This window comes from Mytilus californianus, unplaced genomic scaffold (genome assembly GCF_021869535.1).
Source record: "Mytilus californianus isolate M0D057914Y unplaced genomic scaffold, xbMytCali1.0.p SCAF_6, whole genome shotgun sequence".
NCBI classification, from domain to species: Eukaryota; Metazoa; Mollusca; class Bivalvia; order Mytilida; family Mytilidae; genus Mytilus; species Mytilus californianus.
In genome coordinates, this window is record NW_026262712.1 from 62511578 (window position 1) to 62531407 (window position 19830).

The 19830-nt window shown below is 31.2% G+C and overlaps 2 protein-coding genes across 2 annotated transcripts in view; both read left to right on the plus strand.

Moving 5' to 3' along the window:
* Positions 1–19830, plus strand: part of LOC127704734 (U1 small nuclear ribonucleoprotein A-like) — a 1100970-nt gene that overhangs the window by 56910 nt on the left and 1024230 nt on the right. The window lies entirely within an intron of this gene.
* LOC127704740 (perlucin-like protein) lies at positions 11774–16763 on the plus strand. The gene is made up of 3 exons (XM_052208949.1): positions 11774–11852; positions 14345–14441; positions 16084–16763. Exons 1-3 carry the CDS (start codon positions 11808–11810, stop codon positions 16296–16298), a joined length of 357 nt encoding a protein of 118 aa, XP_052064909.1. The 5' UTR covers positions 11774–11807; the 3' UTR covers positions 16299–16763.

Below are 19830 nucleotides of genomic sequence, written 5' to 3' on the forward strand. Positions count from 1 at the left end.
GCAACCAATCAGTTAAGTAAAAATGTGCATTTAGTGAGGTACGATTAGTACCGTTGCACGTTCTTACTACATATTCTAAATTCTATATCTTATTCTAGCCAATCGAAAGTTAACCACATCATACGGCAACCAAACAGAACCAATATGTGTTAAAACTAGGGATGTCAACTCGGTGAAGATTTACTAATCGAGTACTCGTTAGATTTACCAAGCGATACTCGAGTACTCGCTGGGAAAAACAAATGCAACCACAAAATTATACCCATTTTACGTATTGTGGGTAGTTGTCTTATGGACGTAAAACCCCCAACATTATTACAAAGGAATAGATAAGGCCCCACAAATTTTATATCATAATTAAAAGCTCATTTACTACATGCACTAATTATGTAAACTGGCAATAATCTAATCAATCAATTAACATACATCTATAGAAAAAATGTTTACTCAAACAACTTTATTTGTGAATCGTTAAAAACACATTTAATGATCAACAAAGGGGTGATGATTAGAACTTATTGATGCCTTTAACCATTCTCTGAGGATCGACACAGGGTCAACGAATTTGTTCTTATTTAAAAATATCATCCTTTCAACTTTTTCTGGGACGAGTCTATTTCTCGACTTGGAAAGGTGCTCTTGTTCATAGATATAAGAAGATGTGGTATGAGTGCCAATGAGACAACTCTCCATCCATAGCCTGTATCTGTTCGAGGGAATTTTAAATGACAATTCAACGCAAACATTCGAAGCGTATTTTAATTTTGATTAATTTTTTATTAATATATAATTTCCACGGAGGCGCTGTTAACAAAAATATTTTTTTCCTTAAGAAAGCAACAACATTCTAACAGAAACCGATCAGTCGAGTATCATTTTGGTATTTGATACTCGGTACTACCGAGCGATACTCGAGTACTCGAGTATTCGTTGACATCCCTACTTAAAACATTATTTCAAGATAACGTGAATATTTCTAAACAGTACTGAACTTACCACACAGAAAAATTCTAGCAACTGACTGAAAGACTGAAAATGACTCAATTATGTATTGTTTATCAGTCTTTTTAAAGCGTTTCCTATCAAAATGATTGTTTCAGATAAAATTGGCTTACTACTGATAAAAAAGGCAGTCGATTAACATGGAGGAGCTGTAAGTACACAACCCATCTCCCATTAAAGCCTTCAGCCGCAGACATATTATACAACACACATAAATTCCAAATCAAAATTATACCAAAAACAACATTTGGTTGGATTATAATTGTTGAATACATAACTCCTAACAAACAGAGCTATTATTTCGTATCATACAATGGTGAAAGTAATGAGTGGAAACTCAAAGTATCTAATATGTTGACGAAGCAGTACTGTATTTCAGTCGACCAACTTTGCAGACACAATCTATTAAATGCATTGTTAATTTTTTCTTGTCATGAAGTGAACTATTTGCCGTTAGACGTTAATCATGTTAATCATACAACAGTCGATCAATACCTCTTTATGAAGCAGGTTAATTATTCTTTTTATTAAAGAAAGAATCAGAAATAAAAAATTCGGGAAAAAATCAAATAAAAACAACATCAGAGGCGAGAAAAGAAAAAAAAACAAACTTCTCTACATTGGTTTAAAACTGAAGTCGGGCATTCAGGACATAATTTCATATGTTTTGCTTATATATTAAATGGAACAAAATTATAATATTTACGCTTTATCGGAGTTATCTGTTTTATATGATATTGGTTTACCTTTCACGATGAAAGTAAATCATGGAATGCGCTTTGAACGCACTTAACTTATGTTAACAGTGTTTATTTGATTTACTAACACTGGGTAGATACCGCACTGGTGGACTGTTAGTTCACGAGTTTATAATCAGCGCAGTAGTCAGTGCTTCGGTATTGACATAATTAGTAACAGTAACATGATTTAGATATACAATCTCTGGTGCATGAATGAAGAAATGATTAAAGTTCCGATTCTTTCAAGCAAAGTTGACGTAAAAAAGGGTGGCTATTATTTTATGTCCGTGTGGATAATATAGCTTATACCGTTGCAGCATATTTACGTATCCCTGGCTTTCAAATAATTCAGCGTACACATTTCGGAAAACCCAAAAAGATTAACATGGCGGAGCTGTAAGTATACAACCCATCTCCCATTAATGCATTCAGCCGCAGACATATTATACAACACACATAAATTCCAAATCAAAATTATACCAAAAACAACATTTGGTTGAATTATAATTGTTGAATACCTAACTACTAACAAACAGAGCTATGATTTCGTATCATACAATGCTGAAAGTATTGAGTGGAAACCCAAAGTATTTGGACGAAGGAGTACTGTTTTTCAGTCGACCAACTTTACAGACACAATCTATTAAATGCATTGTTATTTTTTCTTTTCATGAAGTGAACTATTTGCCGTTAGACATTAATCATGTTAATCAAACAACAGTCGATCAACACCTCTTTATAAAGCAGGTAAAACATTTTTTTTATTAAACAAAGAATCAGAAATAAAAAGTTCGCAAAAAATGAAATAAAAAACAACATCAGAGGCGAGAAAAAAAAACAAAACAAAAAACAAACTTCCCTTCATTGGTTTAAAACTGAAGTCGGGCATTCAGGACATAATTTCATATGTTTTGCTTATATATTTAATGGAACAACATTATCATATTCACGCTTTATCGGAGTTATCTGTTTTGTATAATATTGTTTAACCTTTCACGATGAAAGTAAATCATGGAGTGCGCTTTGAACGCACTTAACTTATGTTAACTGTGTTTATTTAATTTACTAACACTGGGTAGATACCGCACTGGTGAACTGTTAGTTTACGAGTTTATAATCAGCGCAGTAGTCAGTGCTTCGGTATTGAAATAATTAGTAACATACAGTCCTTGGTTTGTGTAAACTTCCCACTTATACCATACACCTTTACACCATTAACCATACACCATTACACCATACACCTTGTGCCATTACACCATACACGTTACACCTTTGCACCATACACCTTATACATTACACATTACACATTACACCATTTCCTATTCTATCTACATGATCCGAAATTACCCATAATGCAATTAAATTTCAATTAAAGAAAGCGTGCGACTACAAAATCATTTATTTGTTTAAAAAACGAATTTTGATCACAATATTGTAAATTTATAATGTGTAAAATTAAAACCTCCGTGATCACACACTGTATATAAACAATACAGATTAAATATATATACATTTATTTGTAAATAAAGTACGCATACAACTTTGCTTGTAATGCAAATTTATCCGCGATCTGCCTTTCTATAAATTAAAAACGATATCGGTTACAATGCTATTATTATCGGTTTTAAAATGTAGCCTAAATCTTATAAACTTGGTTTTCAGATAACATCGACAAACAATGCCAAAAACGAATAGTACTTAGATCATATAAAATAATCATGATAATTGAAAGCAATATTGGTGTACAGTTAATCAGGAACATATATATTGATAGATATACTGTTTCCAGAGTTAATCATGCTTATGGCCAGCGTAATATTAATAATATTTTTTTTTCTGCACCATTCAACAGTGTAAGTAATGCTTGTCCTTTTTTTATTCAAATAATTGAATCATCACAAAAAATCAGTAGTTTTCACATCTCAGACTGGCTCCAAAATAACATTTGTTTACTGTCTCAGGAACATATATATATTATCTGTAGTTTTGATACTTCAGGCTGACTGGTACAAGTACAACAAAATTATTTTAACGCATCAACCAAAACTGACCATATTTGCACTTAATTATAAAATTGCGAATGGCAATGAGGAATGTGTCAATCTGTTAATTCATATAGGGTTAAAACATTTGGAAATATTTTTGTCCTCTTTTTAATAAAAATATTGTGTCGCAACAAAATTTCAGTAATTTTGATACCTCAGTCTGACTCATTTAACAAAATTATTTTAACGCATCAACCAAAACTGACCATATTTTCACTTTATTATGTAAATCTATATAGATGCATAGTAAATCAGCAATATTTTGAAGTCAGGATTGATTGTATAATACAAATGACAGCAACATTGCAATACAACATGTACAATGACAACAAAAATTTGTCCCTATCAATCTAGATTGCCAGCATGTCCTCTTTTTAATTCAAAATATTATCTCGCAACAAAATTTCAGTAGTTTTGATACCTCAGGCTGACTCGTATAACATATTATTTTAACGAATCAACCAAAAACTGACCATAATTGCACTTTATTATGTATATCTATGCCACATAGTAAATCAGCTATATTTCAATGTCAGAATGGATTGTAAAATACAAATGACAGCAACTTTGCAACACAATGACAACAAAAAAATGTCCCCATCAATCTAGATTGCCAGCATGTCCTCTTTTTAATCAAAATATTGTCTCGCAACAAAATTTCAGTAGTTTTGATACCTCAGGCTGACTCGTATAACAAAATCGTTTTAACACATCAACCAAAACTGAACATATTTGCACTTTATTATGTAAATCTATATAGCCGCATAGTAAATCAGCTATATTTTGATGTCAAGATGGATTGTATAATACAAATGACAACAACATTGCAACACAATGACAACAACAATTATCCCAATTAATCTAGATTGCCAGCATGTCCTCTTTTTTATTCAAAATATTGTCTCGCAACAAAATTTCAGTAATTTTGATACCTCAGGCTAATTATTTTAACGCATCAACAAAAACTGACTATTTTGCACTTTATAATGTATATCTATATAGCCACATAGTAAATCAGCAATATCTTAATGTCAGGATGGGTTGTATAATACAAATGACAGCAACATTGCAATACAATGACAAAAAAAATTTGTCCCCATCAATCTAGATAGCCAGCATGTCCTCTTTTTATTCAAAATATTGTCTCACAAGAAAAGTTTTGATACATAAGGCTGACTCGTATAACAAAATTATTTTAAAGCATCAACCAAAACTGACCATATTTGCACTTTATTATGTAAATCTATATAGCCGCATAGTAAATCAGCAATATTTTGAAGTTAGGATGGATTGTATAATACAAATGACAGCAACATTGCAATACAATGACAACAAAAATTTGTTCCCATCAATCTAGATAGCCAGCATGTCCTCTTTGTATTCAAAATATTGTCTCGCAAGAAAGTTTCATTAGTTTTGATACCTCAGGCTGACTTGTATAACAAAATTATTTTAAAGCATTTAACAAAACTGACCATATTTGCACTTTTAATATTATGTATATCTATATAGCCACATAGTAAATCAGCTATATTTTATTGTCAGAATGGATTGTATAATACAACTGACAACAACATTGCAATATACTTAGATATAAAATCCCTGGTGCATGAATGAAGAAATGATTAAGGTTCCGACTCTTTCAAGCAAAGTTGATCTAAGAAAAGGTGGTTATTATTTTATGTACGTGTGGGTAATATCTCTTATACCGTTGCAGCATATCTACGTATCCATGGCTTTCAAATAATTGAGCGTACACAATTTGGCAAACCCAAAAAGACCTCTGACGCAAGACATTTATATTGTAAATTGCATTTACCAGTTCAAGTTCATTATATAACATGTGTTAAGTTTAAATTAAAGATCAAGCACAACCTAGTTTTGTTTATTGTAATTTAATGATGATATTTATTTTGTATTTGTTTATAACCTTCATGACACAACATTCCTATGTGTACTTGGTACAACCTGACATCTTCGTTTACCAATAAAACATTGCTACGGATTTTATCAAAGCGAAATCAACATGTTGTTTTTTTTAGGAAATCATAATTGAAGAAATAAAGTCGGCTAAGAATAAAGTTGTTTGATATCTATTGATTGTAGATGAATGAATGATACCTGTTTGAAACAACTGTTCTGCATACAATTATTTCAAAACGTTTAATAACTATGATATATTTATACTCACCAAAACGAGTAAATAATAACTAACTATAAGACAACTGCAATATGATGTCAGGTCTCAAACATTTGAACATGATTAACTATACATAATATTAGGTACCATATTTTATCAGAAGGTTAGTTTTATAGACCAACAAAAAACAAAACAATCATTCAATTCCCGAAAATATACCAACATATGAGCTGCGTCGGATAAAAATCGACCTTATGCAAATGAATATCAAAACATCTGTTAACCCATTTCAGGTTGCAAAATCTCTATTTAAAGTCTTTAACTGAAAATTGAGGTGTTATGAAAAAAATTTACAAACAGACCAAAATGCATCTTTCATTTCATATTTAAATGTTCCAAAATTAATCAAAGTCTTATACATGCACATGTATACGTGCACTTGCATTAGGCCGATATTTATCCGACGCAGCTCATATATTTGGAATAAATCCTTGCGAAAGAAACCATGTGCAATTAAAGGAAAGTAAGAGAAAGATAAAAAAAAATAAAACTGAGAATATTTGAGAATATATAGGTATCGTAAGTTTGGAAATTTACCACATGGAATCAGGGTATTGTAAATATATTTGTCAAACATACATTTTAACGAACCACGTATTGAAAGAAAACCAGATGATGTCTTCGTATTCAAAACGTAAGGATACATTTAAATGTGTTCGATTTTTAAATTATATATATGACGAAAAGATGATGCATACGCATACGCTTGATTGCCTTGTGTTTTATATGGAAAGAACTTACTACTAAATTATTTATAGATCAGTAAGCATGCCTTATGGATGTGAAAAAATGTCATAGTAAGGTAATTTTTCATTGTGATTGATAGCCATCTATACTGGTTTTCTTTCTGATGAAGAACGATAGACTCTATGACACTATACTACTCAGCAAAATCAGAGAAATACCAATTATCAAATTCATAGGATGTATATTAATCTTAGAATAAAGTATATACATGAATATACAATAAGATTCTAATTAAGCTTTTCTAAAAGAGATGCCCATGCACATGCACAAATTGGCTTTACATTTGTAATACTTTCCTTTAAAAAAAATAGAAAATATTTAATCAGTTCAACTCGAAAACTAAGTACATGATACGACAAAGCTGCAGCTGTGCAGTGGTAAATACTAAAAGGAAGTTCAAAATAATGAAAATACATTTTTCTTATTCAGGTCAGTGAGCTCCAAAGAGAGTCATATAGTAAACAACATCGATAATCATATCAATGCCTCTTCTGAATAATTGAATGTCTCTACTGTGTATTAGTTACCTAACCTCCACATAAATAAAGCATCTTTTTATCTCGTTTGACTACTTATACTTCATTTTTTAAAAACTAGTTCCTTAACAAGTACAAAAAATCTTATCATTAAGTGTTGTATGAAGCTTTTGAAAAAATGGAATTTACCTTTTGTTTTTATTGTAAAACATGTTTTTGTATCTTTTAGATAAATTACGTGCTTTTGATGGTTCTTTTAATTAAGTGGACAGTTTCGATTTTTCAACTCTTTAAACTTCACTTCCACTCAATATTATCAAACAAAACTTGTCATAATCAAACATATGTTTGTTTGAAAAATCTGATTGCTAATTTATTTGCTGCAACTCATTTAAATCCTTCAAATGTAATGAAGGAAGCTATTCTTTATATATTTATTCGAAGTGTGATGAGATGATAGATGCAGTAAATTGTCTACTTGACAACATTTACGAATGTTTCGGGAAAAAAAGGTTAATCGAAAGGTTGTAGGAATTAGTATGGACACCATTATTTTGCACCCATTCAATAGCAGACTTGTTCATCTACTGTAATAAAGCAAAGTGTATGCCCAAACGTAGAAAACACCCGTCTAAATTCCATTTAGTTAATATATTCAACAATACTTACAACCGTTATCTTGAAGATAATTTTTCGTTGAATAATTAAGAATTCTGTTAATATACTGCCAAAAGGTACCTAAAAGGAACGTACTTTAGATAAATCATATATAAACAATAACTGTCTTTTACAAGATTTAGATAAATCAAATTTAAATGGGAAAATTTACACAAACATATACGACAAAAGGAAACCCTATTGTTAATTTTCTAATTGTGATCGGGGATGTTCCTTTGGCGCCATCTTAGGTGTTTATATATCACAACTCGTTCTCTATGTCCGTGTCTGTAGTAAAGTTTTTGATTTCATTGAACGTAATCTATGTATTATTGGTAAATTTAGAGTCAATGATATCTTTACAACAAATTATTTAATTACTTTACTAAATTCTTTCCTAGATACAAATATTATGTTTAGCTTTTTGGATGTACCGGTAATACCTTATTACAAACGGGATTTAATTTAAGGTTGACGTTGTTTTCCGAGCCCGTACATTAGGATAAGGTGTGGAAAAAACTTACAATTAATTTATATTTTGGCATTGAAAAGGGTCATTTTTTTTTCTGAATGTTAACAACGTCTTAACACTAACTCCATTGGAAGTTGGATGTGTAATGAATAATATTTTAGTCTAAGTTGTTATTGGCTTTGAACTAGTCTTCAATAACTGCGAGAGATTTCAGCTTTAACTGATACCATTACAAAGAAATTTTGCAGTCTTCGTCTCGATTTTTTCTTTGCTTCATTTTTCTTTGTTAACAGGTGGATACCACTGTTGTTATGGCGTGGTGGGCTATAAGTGGCTTCGGGCCACAATAAATATCTGAGTTTGCTTCATATAACTGTTAATGCTTGATTATATTGTTTAACGTTCACTGGGGAAATATTCCACATGTTCTATGCATAATAAGAAAAAGACATATTGTAATTAAACATTTAAGATGTTGAATGGACTTACGAAGGGTAGAGACATTTTTTTGGATAAACGTTTGCATTGAAAATTGACATTTATCACATCCAACTGGACACATTATCATCTCTCAAAAGCTTATGTTAGAACTAAGACATGTCAAATTCTAACTTTAAAATGTCAACTAGAACCTTATAAATGTTAACTTGGAACGATTAAATGTTAATTTGGAACGGATAATGTCAACTTGGAAGTTGAAAATGAAAAATGTTAATTTGCAAATGAGACAGTTTAACAACAGAATTTTCCTACTATTTTGTCGTACAAAATAGAAAAACAACACTAAACATGGCATTTATTTGTTTGGCCATACTCGGGAAGTTGTATTTAAATTGTTTCGATCGTAATTAAAATGTAGAACCAAAGAATAGCCATGTGTTCTTAATGTAGAGAAAAGAAAACACTACATTGTCATATGGAAAATATCAAAAATTTATTGCTTTTTTGGTTATCTAAAATATTATATTATCAATGAAATAACCATCAGTTTTGATTAAATTACAGAAAGAAAGGAACGGAAAAAATCAAACTTTGGTAAATATTCGAAAGTATCTTTATTTGTATTGCACTATTTCAAAAATATATCGCTATTTTTTTAATCAATAAAACAATTAACTCACTTATATTACGAAATACACTTAGAAATCAAAAGTATGAATTTCATTGTTCTCTCAAACAATTATCAATTTTTACACGGTGAATGCTTTAAAACATGGATTACAATCACATTGTCGTATTGGTTGGAAATAAGTCAATCTATATTAAAATTTAATTGTTAAAATAATATTTAATCAACATGCCCGGTAGTCTAGTGGTTTTTCTACAAGTATTGAACATGCATAGCAATTTCTATCGTGTCGCATGGATACTACTTTCCTTTCCGGTAGTTGAAAATTTAGAAATTACATTAGCTCAATTCGAAATTAAATCATTTCATTGGATTCCACCTAATTTATATACAACTGATGTGTTTTCCAAATCACCGAAAATCTGTTCTTTATTTTGTGTCTTAAACGAATTATGCTCAATTGCAAGTTATTCTGAGGAAACACGCACATGTCGGATAGACAAATCTGGTAAATGTTTCTTCCTATTTGAACCTGTAAATGGATGGGCGGTTGTAAAAAGAAAAGGGCCACGTAAGTATACATTGGACTAATTTTTCACCGGATACACAATTTTATTGTAGTATGATCTTGTCTTTTAGAAAGCAACAAATGTGTATTCTGGTATAAGGATTTTCTGCAATTTCCATACTATACAACTATTCAATGGTGTATTCGATTGATACATTGATTGATTGGTGTTTAACGCTTCTTTCGACACAACTTGCTATTTCGCGATGGTCAGATTTTTAATTAGTGCAGAAAGCCGGTGTGCCCGGAGAGAACCAACGACCACCGTGACTTCTGTATATATGATTATGATAAATACCGATGTGCCCCGAGTAATCTATCACTTTATGTGGTGACATGTTATAAAGACGCTAATGCACGCATTTAACCAAACGCATCTAACAACATAAATTTCATCAAACGCATTTCCAATTTTCCAAATGAATGGAGAAAGAGATATTACAACAAGTCTTAAAATAATTCACCACTAAATCGACAAATGCCTCAATTTTTACTTAATCATATCTAAATTTAGTAAAGAAGGTCTTAACAACGATAATTAAAAAAAGGGCTTTAAAGATAATAAACAAAATTAGAACATAAAGTTTTAAAGTTCATATTGGACAATGGGACGGATTATAATAAATTAATATTAAGATAAACATGTAAAAATGCAGGATCACATGCGACGGACTACGAAACTTTAGAGCAAACACGTATGTCAGTCCTCTACCAGATGATCTAATAATAATAATAATGAGGATCCTAATATGTTTTCAAGGCATCAAAAGTAAAATAACAAAAATACCGAACTCAAAGGAAAGTTCAAAACGGAAATTCCATTATCAAATGGCAAAATCAAAAGTTAAAACACATCAAACGAAAGGAAAACAACTGTCATATTCCTGACTTGGTACAGGCATTTCCTTAAGTAGAAAATGGTGGATGAAACCTGGTTTTATAGCTAGCTAGACCTCTCTCTTGTATGACAAGTACATAAAATTCCATTATATTGAAAACAATAGGTAAAAATTTCAAAAATGGGGTACAGCAGTCAAAATTGTGTTAAAATCTTAATCTCTATAAAAACAAAATGACTAAGAGCGTGAAATCATTACTTACCCTGCTTGTTATTCAAACTACAGTCTGTAAAAATATGTATGCAGTTGGTAGTAATCGTGTGGTGTATGACAGTTACATAAATCACGTATTTTTGTAATTGTTATTTTTGGGAAGGAGAGGGTGCATTAGTAGTCTATCCTGACACGGAGCAACCTTTCTATAAAGTTAATATAAAAAATTACTTTACAATTGACTTGTTTATTTCATACACAGAAACAATTCATTCGTTTCCCATGTTTCCTGCTTCCTTTTTTCTGAAATTACAGTAACATTTTTAATGTAACTAAAAAGTGATTTCAAATGTGTATATGTTGATTATTTATATAATTAGTGAGTTTTATTTCACTTTATAATTGAGGCTTGTCGTGGTTACCTAAACGCATACGAAAATACAATCCCATTTTAATGCGATCTGTAAAAGGGGATACAATTGCCTGTAAATCCTTTCACAAAAAATTATGCTTGTTGATGGTATCTAAGTTAGGTGATGCATATTTTAAGTTTTTCTTGTCGTGTTTCAGACCTTGGGGTTTCAATATTGCCACCAAACGGTCGGTCTTTCATTTGACCAGACCTTACATCTCATTTTGCGTTGAACGACAAAACAAAACCCTTAAAATACTACCAGGTAATACTGATGATAAGTTAAATTCTGCTTTTTACATTAAAAACAAACAAATGTATTTCAGTCCCAATATCCTTCACTGGATGCACAAATGATGGTCCATCGATGTATAGAATATTTGATGAGCAGGTTACCTGGACTACAGCAGAGGTAAATACGTTCATATTTGATCTATATATTAACAACATTGCGGCAAGATATACGGTTGACACAAAATTTAGTGTTGATTGTATTGTTTTGACAAGGAACACTAGAGATCAGAATTGGGAAGCCAAAAGATAAAAAAACAAAACAGTGAAAACCACTGACAATGTATTTACCTTACTTGCCTCAAGACATATATTATGTCAGTGGTTATTTTATGTTATTCTTTAATGTAGTGACGATGGCTAATTTATATTCATTATTCATAAGTTGTGTTCAGATTCAGGACGATTGAATATGGCATTATATGATTTTTGATGAAAACAAAAAACAAAATGAAAAAACTGATTTAACATTTTCGTCCCTCTCCAGAGCACTTGCTATTGAGCAAAATGGTGCCTCTAGAAATATAAATCACGCATCAGACGTACCAACTTATCGTTAATACAATAAATCTATTTATTCATGTTATTGCCATGGACATAATGGAAGAATATAGTTTTAAATAATTCCCTAATTACGTTTTGGCATTGCATCTTAGCATTTAAGTATCAACATATTGTGCTGTTTGCTCCATTTCATTCTTTTGTTTTAATGTTTTTGTTCGATGCATTCTTTTGTTTTACTGTTTTTTTTTCCGATTCATTCTTTTGTTTTACTATATTCTGTTTTTAAATGGATATCCTACCGACATCTTGACCCATCACATGACTATTGTGTACTATGTGTTTCCGTTGTTTTCTAAACATAGTATATATCATAAAGTATCAAACGAGTCAATGTTATGAATCCAAAATAACACGATACAATCATTGTTTAATATACAATGCTAGTTCTTACGTCATTTGAGAGCATCATGGCAGCCAATTGTTAAGCAACAATAGTTTACTGATGTTCAATTATTATTAATCAATTAAGAAGATAAATCAAAGTAAACAAAACAAACCTATTGAATCGAATGAACTTCAACAGGAACAAGACCGGGTTTGTTGACAAATAAGCGTTTCATCACTTGCTATGCTAATCGACACAGTCAAAATATCATAGTCAGGAAAAGGACACTATCGGTAAAATTACAGATAAGACTAATACTCTGATATTTTCAGATCTAAGACTACGAAAACATGTCGCAAGTGAGATTCGGTCGACCAATTTGTGAGAGTTACCACGAGACATACATGTTTAATGCTGTTATTATTTATTTTCCTCGATGGTTTTCCTCTTAGCTATGTTGGGACTGTTTGTGTAAGGAGCACTGCCCAACCAACCTAATTCTGTTCATGATATGTCAAGTAATACATCCAACACAATCGAATAAAATTCAGAATGGAAATGGGAAATATGTCAAAGAGACAACAACCCGACCAAAGAGCAGAAAACAGCCCAAAGCCACCAATGGGTCTTCAACACAGCGAGAAAATTCAGCACCCGGAGGCGGGCTTCAGCTGGCCCCTAAACAAAAATGTGTACAAGTTCAGTGACAATGGACGTCACACTAAATTCTTAAACATATAATAGAACTAAAATTAAAAAAAAACATACAAGACTAACAAAGGCCAGAGGCTCCTGACTTGGAACAGGCGCAAAAATGGGGCGGGGTTTAACATGTTTGTGAGATCTCAACCCTCCCCCTATACCTCTAGCCAATGTAGAATAAACAAACACACAGCAATACGCACAGTGAAACTCAGTTTAAAAGAAGTTCGAGTCCGATGTCAGAAGTATGAATGGGTCTTTGAAGTTTTCATTAATTATATTATTTTAGCATAACTTAAAGTGCATTTTATTTGAACTATAAATAATACAAACTATGTTACGGAATGTATTGATTTGTATACTTTGGCGACTCACTAACAATCAAATAAACTTCAAATACTCCTTCAAAAGCACATCTTATACTATTAGCTTATATGTCAGATGTCCAGGTGTCAATAATTGACTCAATCAATAAACAATCGACAAAATTACGGATAGATGTCCTATACACATACAATATACATGAACATTCTGTGTTTATCGAACAAAAACCATAATGGTTTAAAGAGTACATGTAGAAAACGAGTATGAAAACATTTAAAATAACATAGCCTGTATAATTCAGTCGTCATATTCTGCTGCTTTATAAACAATATAGAAACAGGATTCTACACGTGTTTCTATTCTATAAAGATATAGATCAATTGCACAGATATAGAGAGAGAGCCTGAATTATTCTGGTAACATTTAGACTGTTCTTTTTTGTTAGCTTGCTTCGACAGTCATTATGAATTTGAGACATTTTGCTGACTTTGTATGCTTTTTATGTCATTTAATCGAAATTAAAACAATATTTGTAAGAAAAAAAAAACAAAAAAAAACAAAAACGATTTAAGGCTGAGGCTACAATAATAATAAAAGTTGCTACACGCAATCCTCTTTGTGTCATTATTAAACAAATTGGAATGGAAAAAGGATTTGAAAAATATCACAAAGCCCTGATTCTGTTTATTTCATTTAAGGGAAACTGTAAAGTTCTTGGTGGAAAGCTTGCTGAAATAGAAACGTACGAAGAAAATGAGTTTATCAAGAATAAAGTAAGAACGCGAGACACAGGAGGTATGTATGAGTTTTTTTAATCATATTATAAAGCATCATTTTGTCATCAAACATTGAAAAATACATGAATACCTAGTAGTATTCTCTAAATAAACAAAAATGCTTAGACTCAAATGGCTTAAGTTGACTTGGAAATGTGGGATGTAATGAAATTTTATTTCAATTACAGCCTTTAAATGATCTTTATTTAAATTGTATTAAAATTAGAATACATATAATATGTTCTCACCTGATTGAAAACTTTAATATACCTATATATACTGTAATCAGTTTTCAACTATAACAAAGAAGTTGGCATTATTTTATTTGGCGGCCTTTTGTGAACGGTTATGGTTGTCTTTCTGATATTGTTTTACATTTAACCCCTCTTGTTTTATTAATTTTGAATTTACATTGTGTCATAGATCAAATTTATTCGTTCAGTGTATGTTCATTTGATTTTGTTAGTATGTCTTTTGATTTAGTTAAGCCATTTCAATTGATATTTTATAGTGTGTCTTTCAATGTTGTGATGTTACACTATTGTTTCAGGTAGGAAGAAGGTTGGCGCCTATTACAACGTTTAAACCCGCTGCATTTGTTTGCACCTGTCCTAAGCCATGAACCTGATGTTCAGTGGTTGTCATTTGTTGATGTGGTTCATAAGTGTTTCTCGTTTCTCGTTTTTATATAGATTAGACCGTTGGTTTTCCTGTTTGAATGGTTTTATACTAGTCTTTTTGGGGCCCTTTGTAGCTTGCTGTTCGGTGTGATGAAATTTTATTTTACTGACAGCCTTTAAATGATCTTTATTTAAATTGTATTAAAATTAGAATACAAATAATATGTCCTAACCTGATTGAAAACTTCAATATAATAAGTTTTTAACTATAACAAAGAAGTTGATATTATTTTATTTGGCGGCATTTTGTCCAAGGTTATGGTTGCCTTTCTGATATTGTTTTACATTTAACCCCCTTGTTTTATTAATTTTGAATTTAAATTGTGTCGTAGATCAAATTTATTAGTTCAGTGTATGTCTTTTGATTGAGTTAAGCCATTTCAATTGATATTTTATAGTGTGTCTTTCGAATTCTATGTTGTGATGTTACACTATTGTTTCAGGTAGGGTGAAGGTTGGCGCCTATTACAACGTTTAAACCCGCTGCATTAGTTTGCATTAGTTTGCAACTGTCCTAAGTCAGGAACCTGATGTTCATTGGTTGTCGTTTGTTGATGTGGTTATTAAGTGTTTTTCGTTTCTCGTTTTGTATATAGATTAGACCGTTGGTTTTCCTGATTGAATGGTTTTACACTAGTCATTTTTGGGTTCCTTTATAGCTTGCTGTTCGGTGTGAGCCAAGGCTCCGTGTTGAAGGCCGTACTTTGACCTATAATGGTTTACTTATACAAATTGTGACTTGAATGGAGAGTTGTCCCATTGACACTCATACCACATCTTGTTATATATGTAAGAATAAGATCACAAGACAAGCACTGTTAAAAGAAAGAAATTAATGCAGCTAATTACGATAGTATATGAAAAGTAATAACTATTGTTAGCAAAACAAGTTTCCTGTCAGTATTCCATACAATAACACGTCATTATTCAAATGGCAAATTAGCAGTAACAATATTTTTACAATCAGTTCCCTTTTTTCAGTTTATGGGTACTGGCTAGGAGGATACAATTTCAACAAAGATAGTGACATGGAATGGATCAGTAGTCCGGACTTAGTTATGTCATTTACTGACATGTGGACAGGGGAGCCAAATAATCCTTCAGCACATTTCTGCATGGGTACATGGAAGGTTTACGATTATCAATGGGGTGATTATGGCTGTGGAACTACAATCTCATACATATGTGAATTTTGACAAAACAGAAACTAAGTTATTGCAAATTCTAAAAAATTTTTCCTGGCGTTATGCGCAGTTATATTATGCAGTAATAACATGTACAGTTGCTTTATACACATGCATGTACTGATCACTTAGAATTTGGTTGGAGAGTGATCTTTTAGTAATGTAATATTTTGAAATATTTCTCTGTAATAATTGTGTTTGTCAGTGTCAATGAGGTATTAAGCTTTGAATATTATGAACATGTTTACAATTTTTATAGAATCTCTAGTAAAATTATCGAATGCAGATGTAAATATTTACTTCTGAAAAGCTATGCAAACCATATATAACACTGGGATACAACTTCTTATACTGCCTAAATGAATACGTATTTTGGGTTTAATTTGATTAGCTAGATTGATATGCATAAAATGTAGAGTTAGACAAACCGCATAATTTCAAATCTTGTGTATTTCAAACTATAAGGTCTTTTTTTAAGATTGCATATAATGTATATATTTATTGTTTTACTTTTTGTAATCTTGGAATGAAATATAAATACAAATAGAAGGTTGTTGGTTTCATTTGTTTTTGTTACTGAATTTTTAGATCGTGAAAAATTTGATAACTATTAGTTAAATACGTGGGGAAAAAAATTAAAATACTAGTATTAAACCATATTCATTTGATATTAGAATAGGATTATGACATATAAGAATAGTATTATGACATATTAGAATAGTATTATGACATATTAGAATAGTATTATGACATATTAGAGAATAGTATTATGACATATTAGAATAGTATTATGACATATTAGAGAATAGTATTATGACATATTAGAAAACCAAAAAATAAATTACAAACAAGATATCATACTTAACTGAACAAGGCTGATCGGACGGCTGTCCGCGGACGAGAAAACATTTTTTTTCAACGGTGAACGAAGGCAAGGCTACTCAGACGGCCGTGCGTGGACGCTAAATTATATTCTTCGGCGGGGAAGATACGGCGAAACGGACGGCTGTCTGCGGACGAGAAAAGGCAGTCATCAGCCGGAAAGGAAGGCAAGCGAATGTGATAGCTGTCAAGTATATTAAATAATGAAGAACACTTTATTCGTTTGGATTAATCTCTAAGACTTTCCTCAGCATGTCCAGTATTTTCAAAATCATTTCAAGATGGGCTTTACTAATCATTTGTTGAAGAGAATTTTTTAAACATTCGTACCATTGAAAATATGATTCAAAAATGCTTAACACTCGTAAAACTGTCTGTATAACTTTGATATATAGTTGATGGTCGATCAATAAATGAGCGATTTTGTAATTTGACAAAAATGAGTATTCTTGCATTTTCATTAACGACATAGTTACAATTCAAAAGTATTATTCATAACATGCCCTTACTCATTATTTGACAGATAGTTAACCCCCTATATGCAGGGACTGCATTGCTTGCCAATTATGAAATATGGCTTTATTTATCAGTCGAATGTGTTTAATGGTGATTAACATTGATAAGATTGTTCTGCTTATGTTGTATTCGTTGCAAGTTTCAACGACAAATCTGCTGATATATAAATAAGCTGCAAACAAGCTAAAAGACAAATACCAATCATGTTAAAAGAAATCCTGAATAGTTGACAGTGGTAATGGCAATATGCCTTATCAATGAGTACATTTCAGAATATTCAAAAAGATACAAAGTATTCGTTTACCTTTAAAAAATGTTTACCTTTCATAGGACACTGTTTTATACATTTATTTACCTTACTTTCACTGTCATTATTTTTCCATCGACTTAACTAAAATGAATAACTTCCTGTTAATCAAAATCGTAATGGATTTGTGTTTGTCAAAAAAAAGTAAATAAACAATCTCCTCACAATACATACAAGTAAGATGGAAACACTTTGTTTATTGAAAAGCGTAGATTTTGACTTTTGTTTTCCGGAACACTCGATATAATTCAAGGTCTCATCAAGTAGTTGTAATGGCGTACTATTTTTATTATAGGCAAAAGGCATGAATTCATTTGTAAAACATACAATCATTTCAAATCATCTCGTATACAATTAATGTAAAACGGTGAAGGGTGTCAGTCTGATATACAGTAGGGTTAAGATTCATATCAGATTCACACGGTCCAGTTTTGATACTTGAATGCATCGGATATTAGGAACTTGACTTTAAACAGCAAAACATTACTAACGTCCTATCAATAACATGATCAAAACAAGATCAGAAAACACAAAATCGACTACTTTCTTAACTAAAACTACTGGACAATTCTACATTTATACGAAATCAATCGCTCCTTAATGATACACATATGTGTTTGTCTAATATAACACCGCTGAATGATGTCCTCTGTTCTGGGTTGAACTTTGCATTTTTGCTGAGGATAAATGGTATCCTTTTATATGAACTAAACTTGTCTGTTCGTAAAAGGTATATGACATTATGTATAGAGTCATTGTGTGATATTAATAAATCAACTAATCGAAGAATTAATATATAGAAAAATATTCAACGAGTGACTGAACAACACACTAATTCACGAATGCGCATCGGTCATGAGTTAAATAATTAGTTATTCTTTTTGTGACATTGACCATCGGCTTTTTAATGGAAATAAAGGAAACAATACAATGAGATTTATCTTTCTGTACGCATTGCCTATCGTTTTGATACCACGTCATCGGAAATGAATTTTCAACACCTAATATTGTTTGACAACAGAGGGGTGAAATTATCAAATTTATTTCAATGTAAAATTATCGGTTTTTGTTTGGGAAATCTCGATGTTTCACTGTAACCAACGTTAAACATGAAGATATGCATATGGAAGTATGCAGCATGTTTCGTTGGCTACCTCTTATAACTGAATTGGAATTAACAAATTAAGATTATATATGTCTGCTTAATTAAAATCTTCATCGTGTATAATGACTGGTGAAATGCATTGCTTGATTGCATTTGAATTAGATAATAGTGAGACTATAAACAAGAAATGCCTGAATGAATCCAACGGAAAAAATATTTTAAGGCAAATTTCGGCTAAATTCAAATGGTTATAAAAATTTAAAACCTAGTACTGCTTGATATTTTTAACTGTTGAATAATAAACCAACTTACCGACTGTTTATTGACAACCAAAAGTAATTAAGTGTGCATCTTAACGACATAAATACCCAATCTTATCAAGTAACAGAGGTACTTTTGCGCGATCTAATTGTATCGCAAATATGAAAATAACCATAGGCAATATAAGAATAGATTTTATTGCAGAGTGTTCAGTATTTGTTTCTACCTAAACACACCAACATTGTACAGAATTGGCTAAAATGCTACTGAACCGTACTAAGTTTACTGCAAGCAATTTTTCTAAACAGTACTTAATTTACCGCACTGGATCAGTTTTAAAATTGACTAAAAGTCCAAACATGACCAATTAATTATTTTTCATACTTTTTTGAAAGATGAAAAAATCAAAATGACCGTTTAAGACTAATATTCATTTACTTGTAAAAACAACAAGGTAAGGGTAACAATTACTG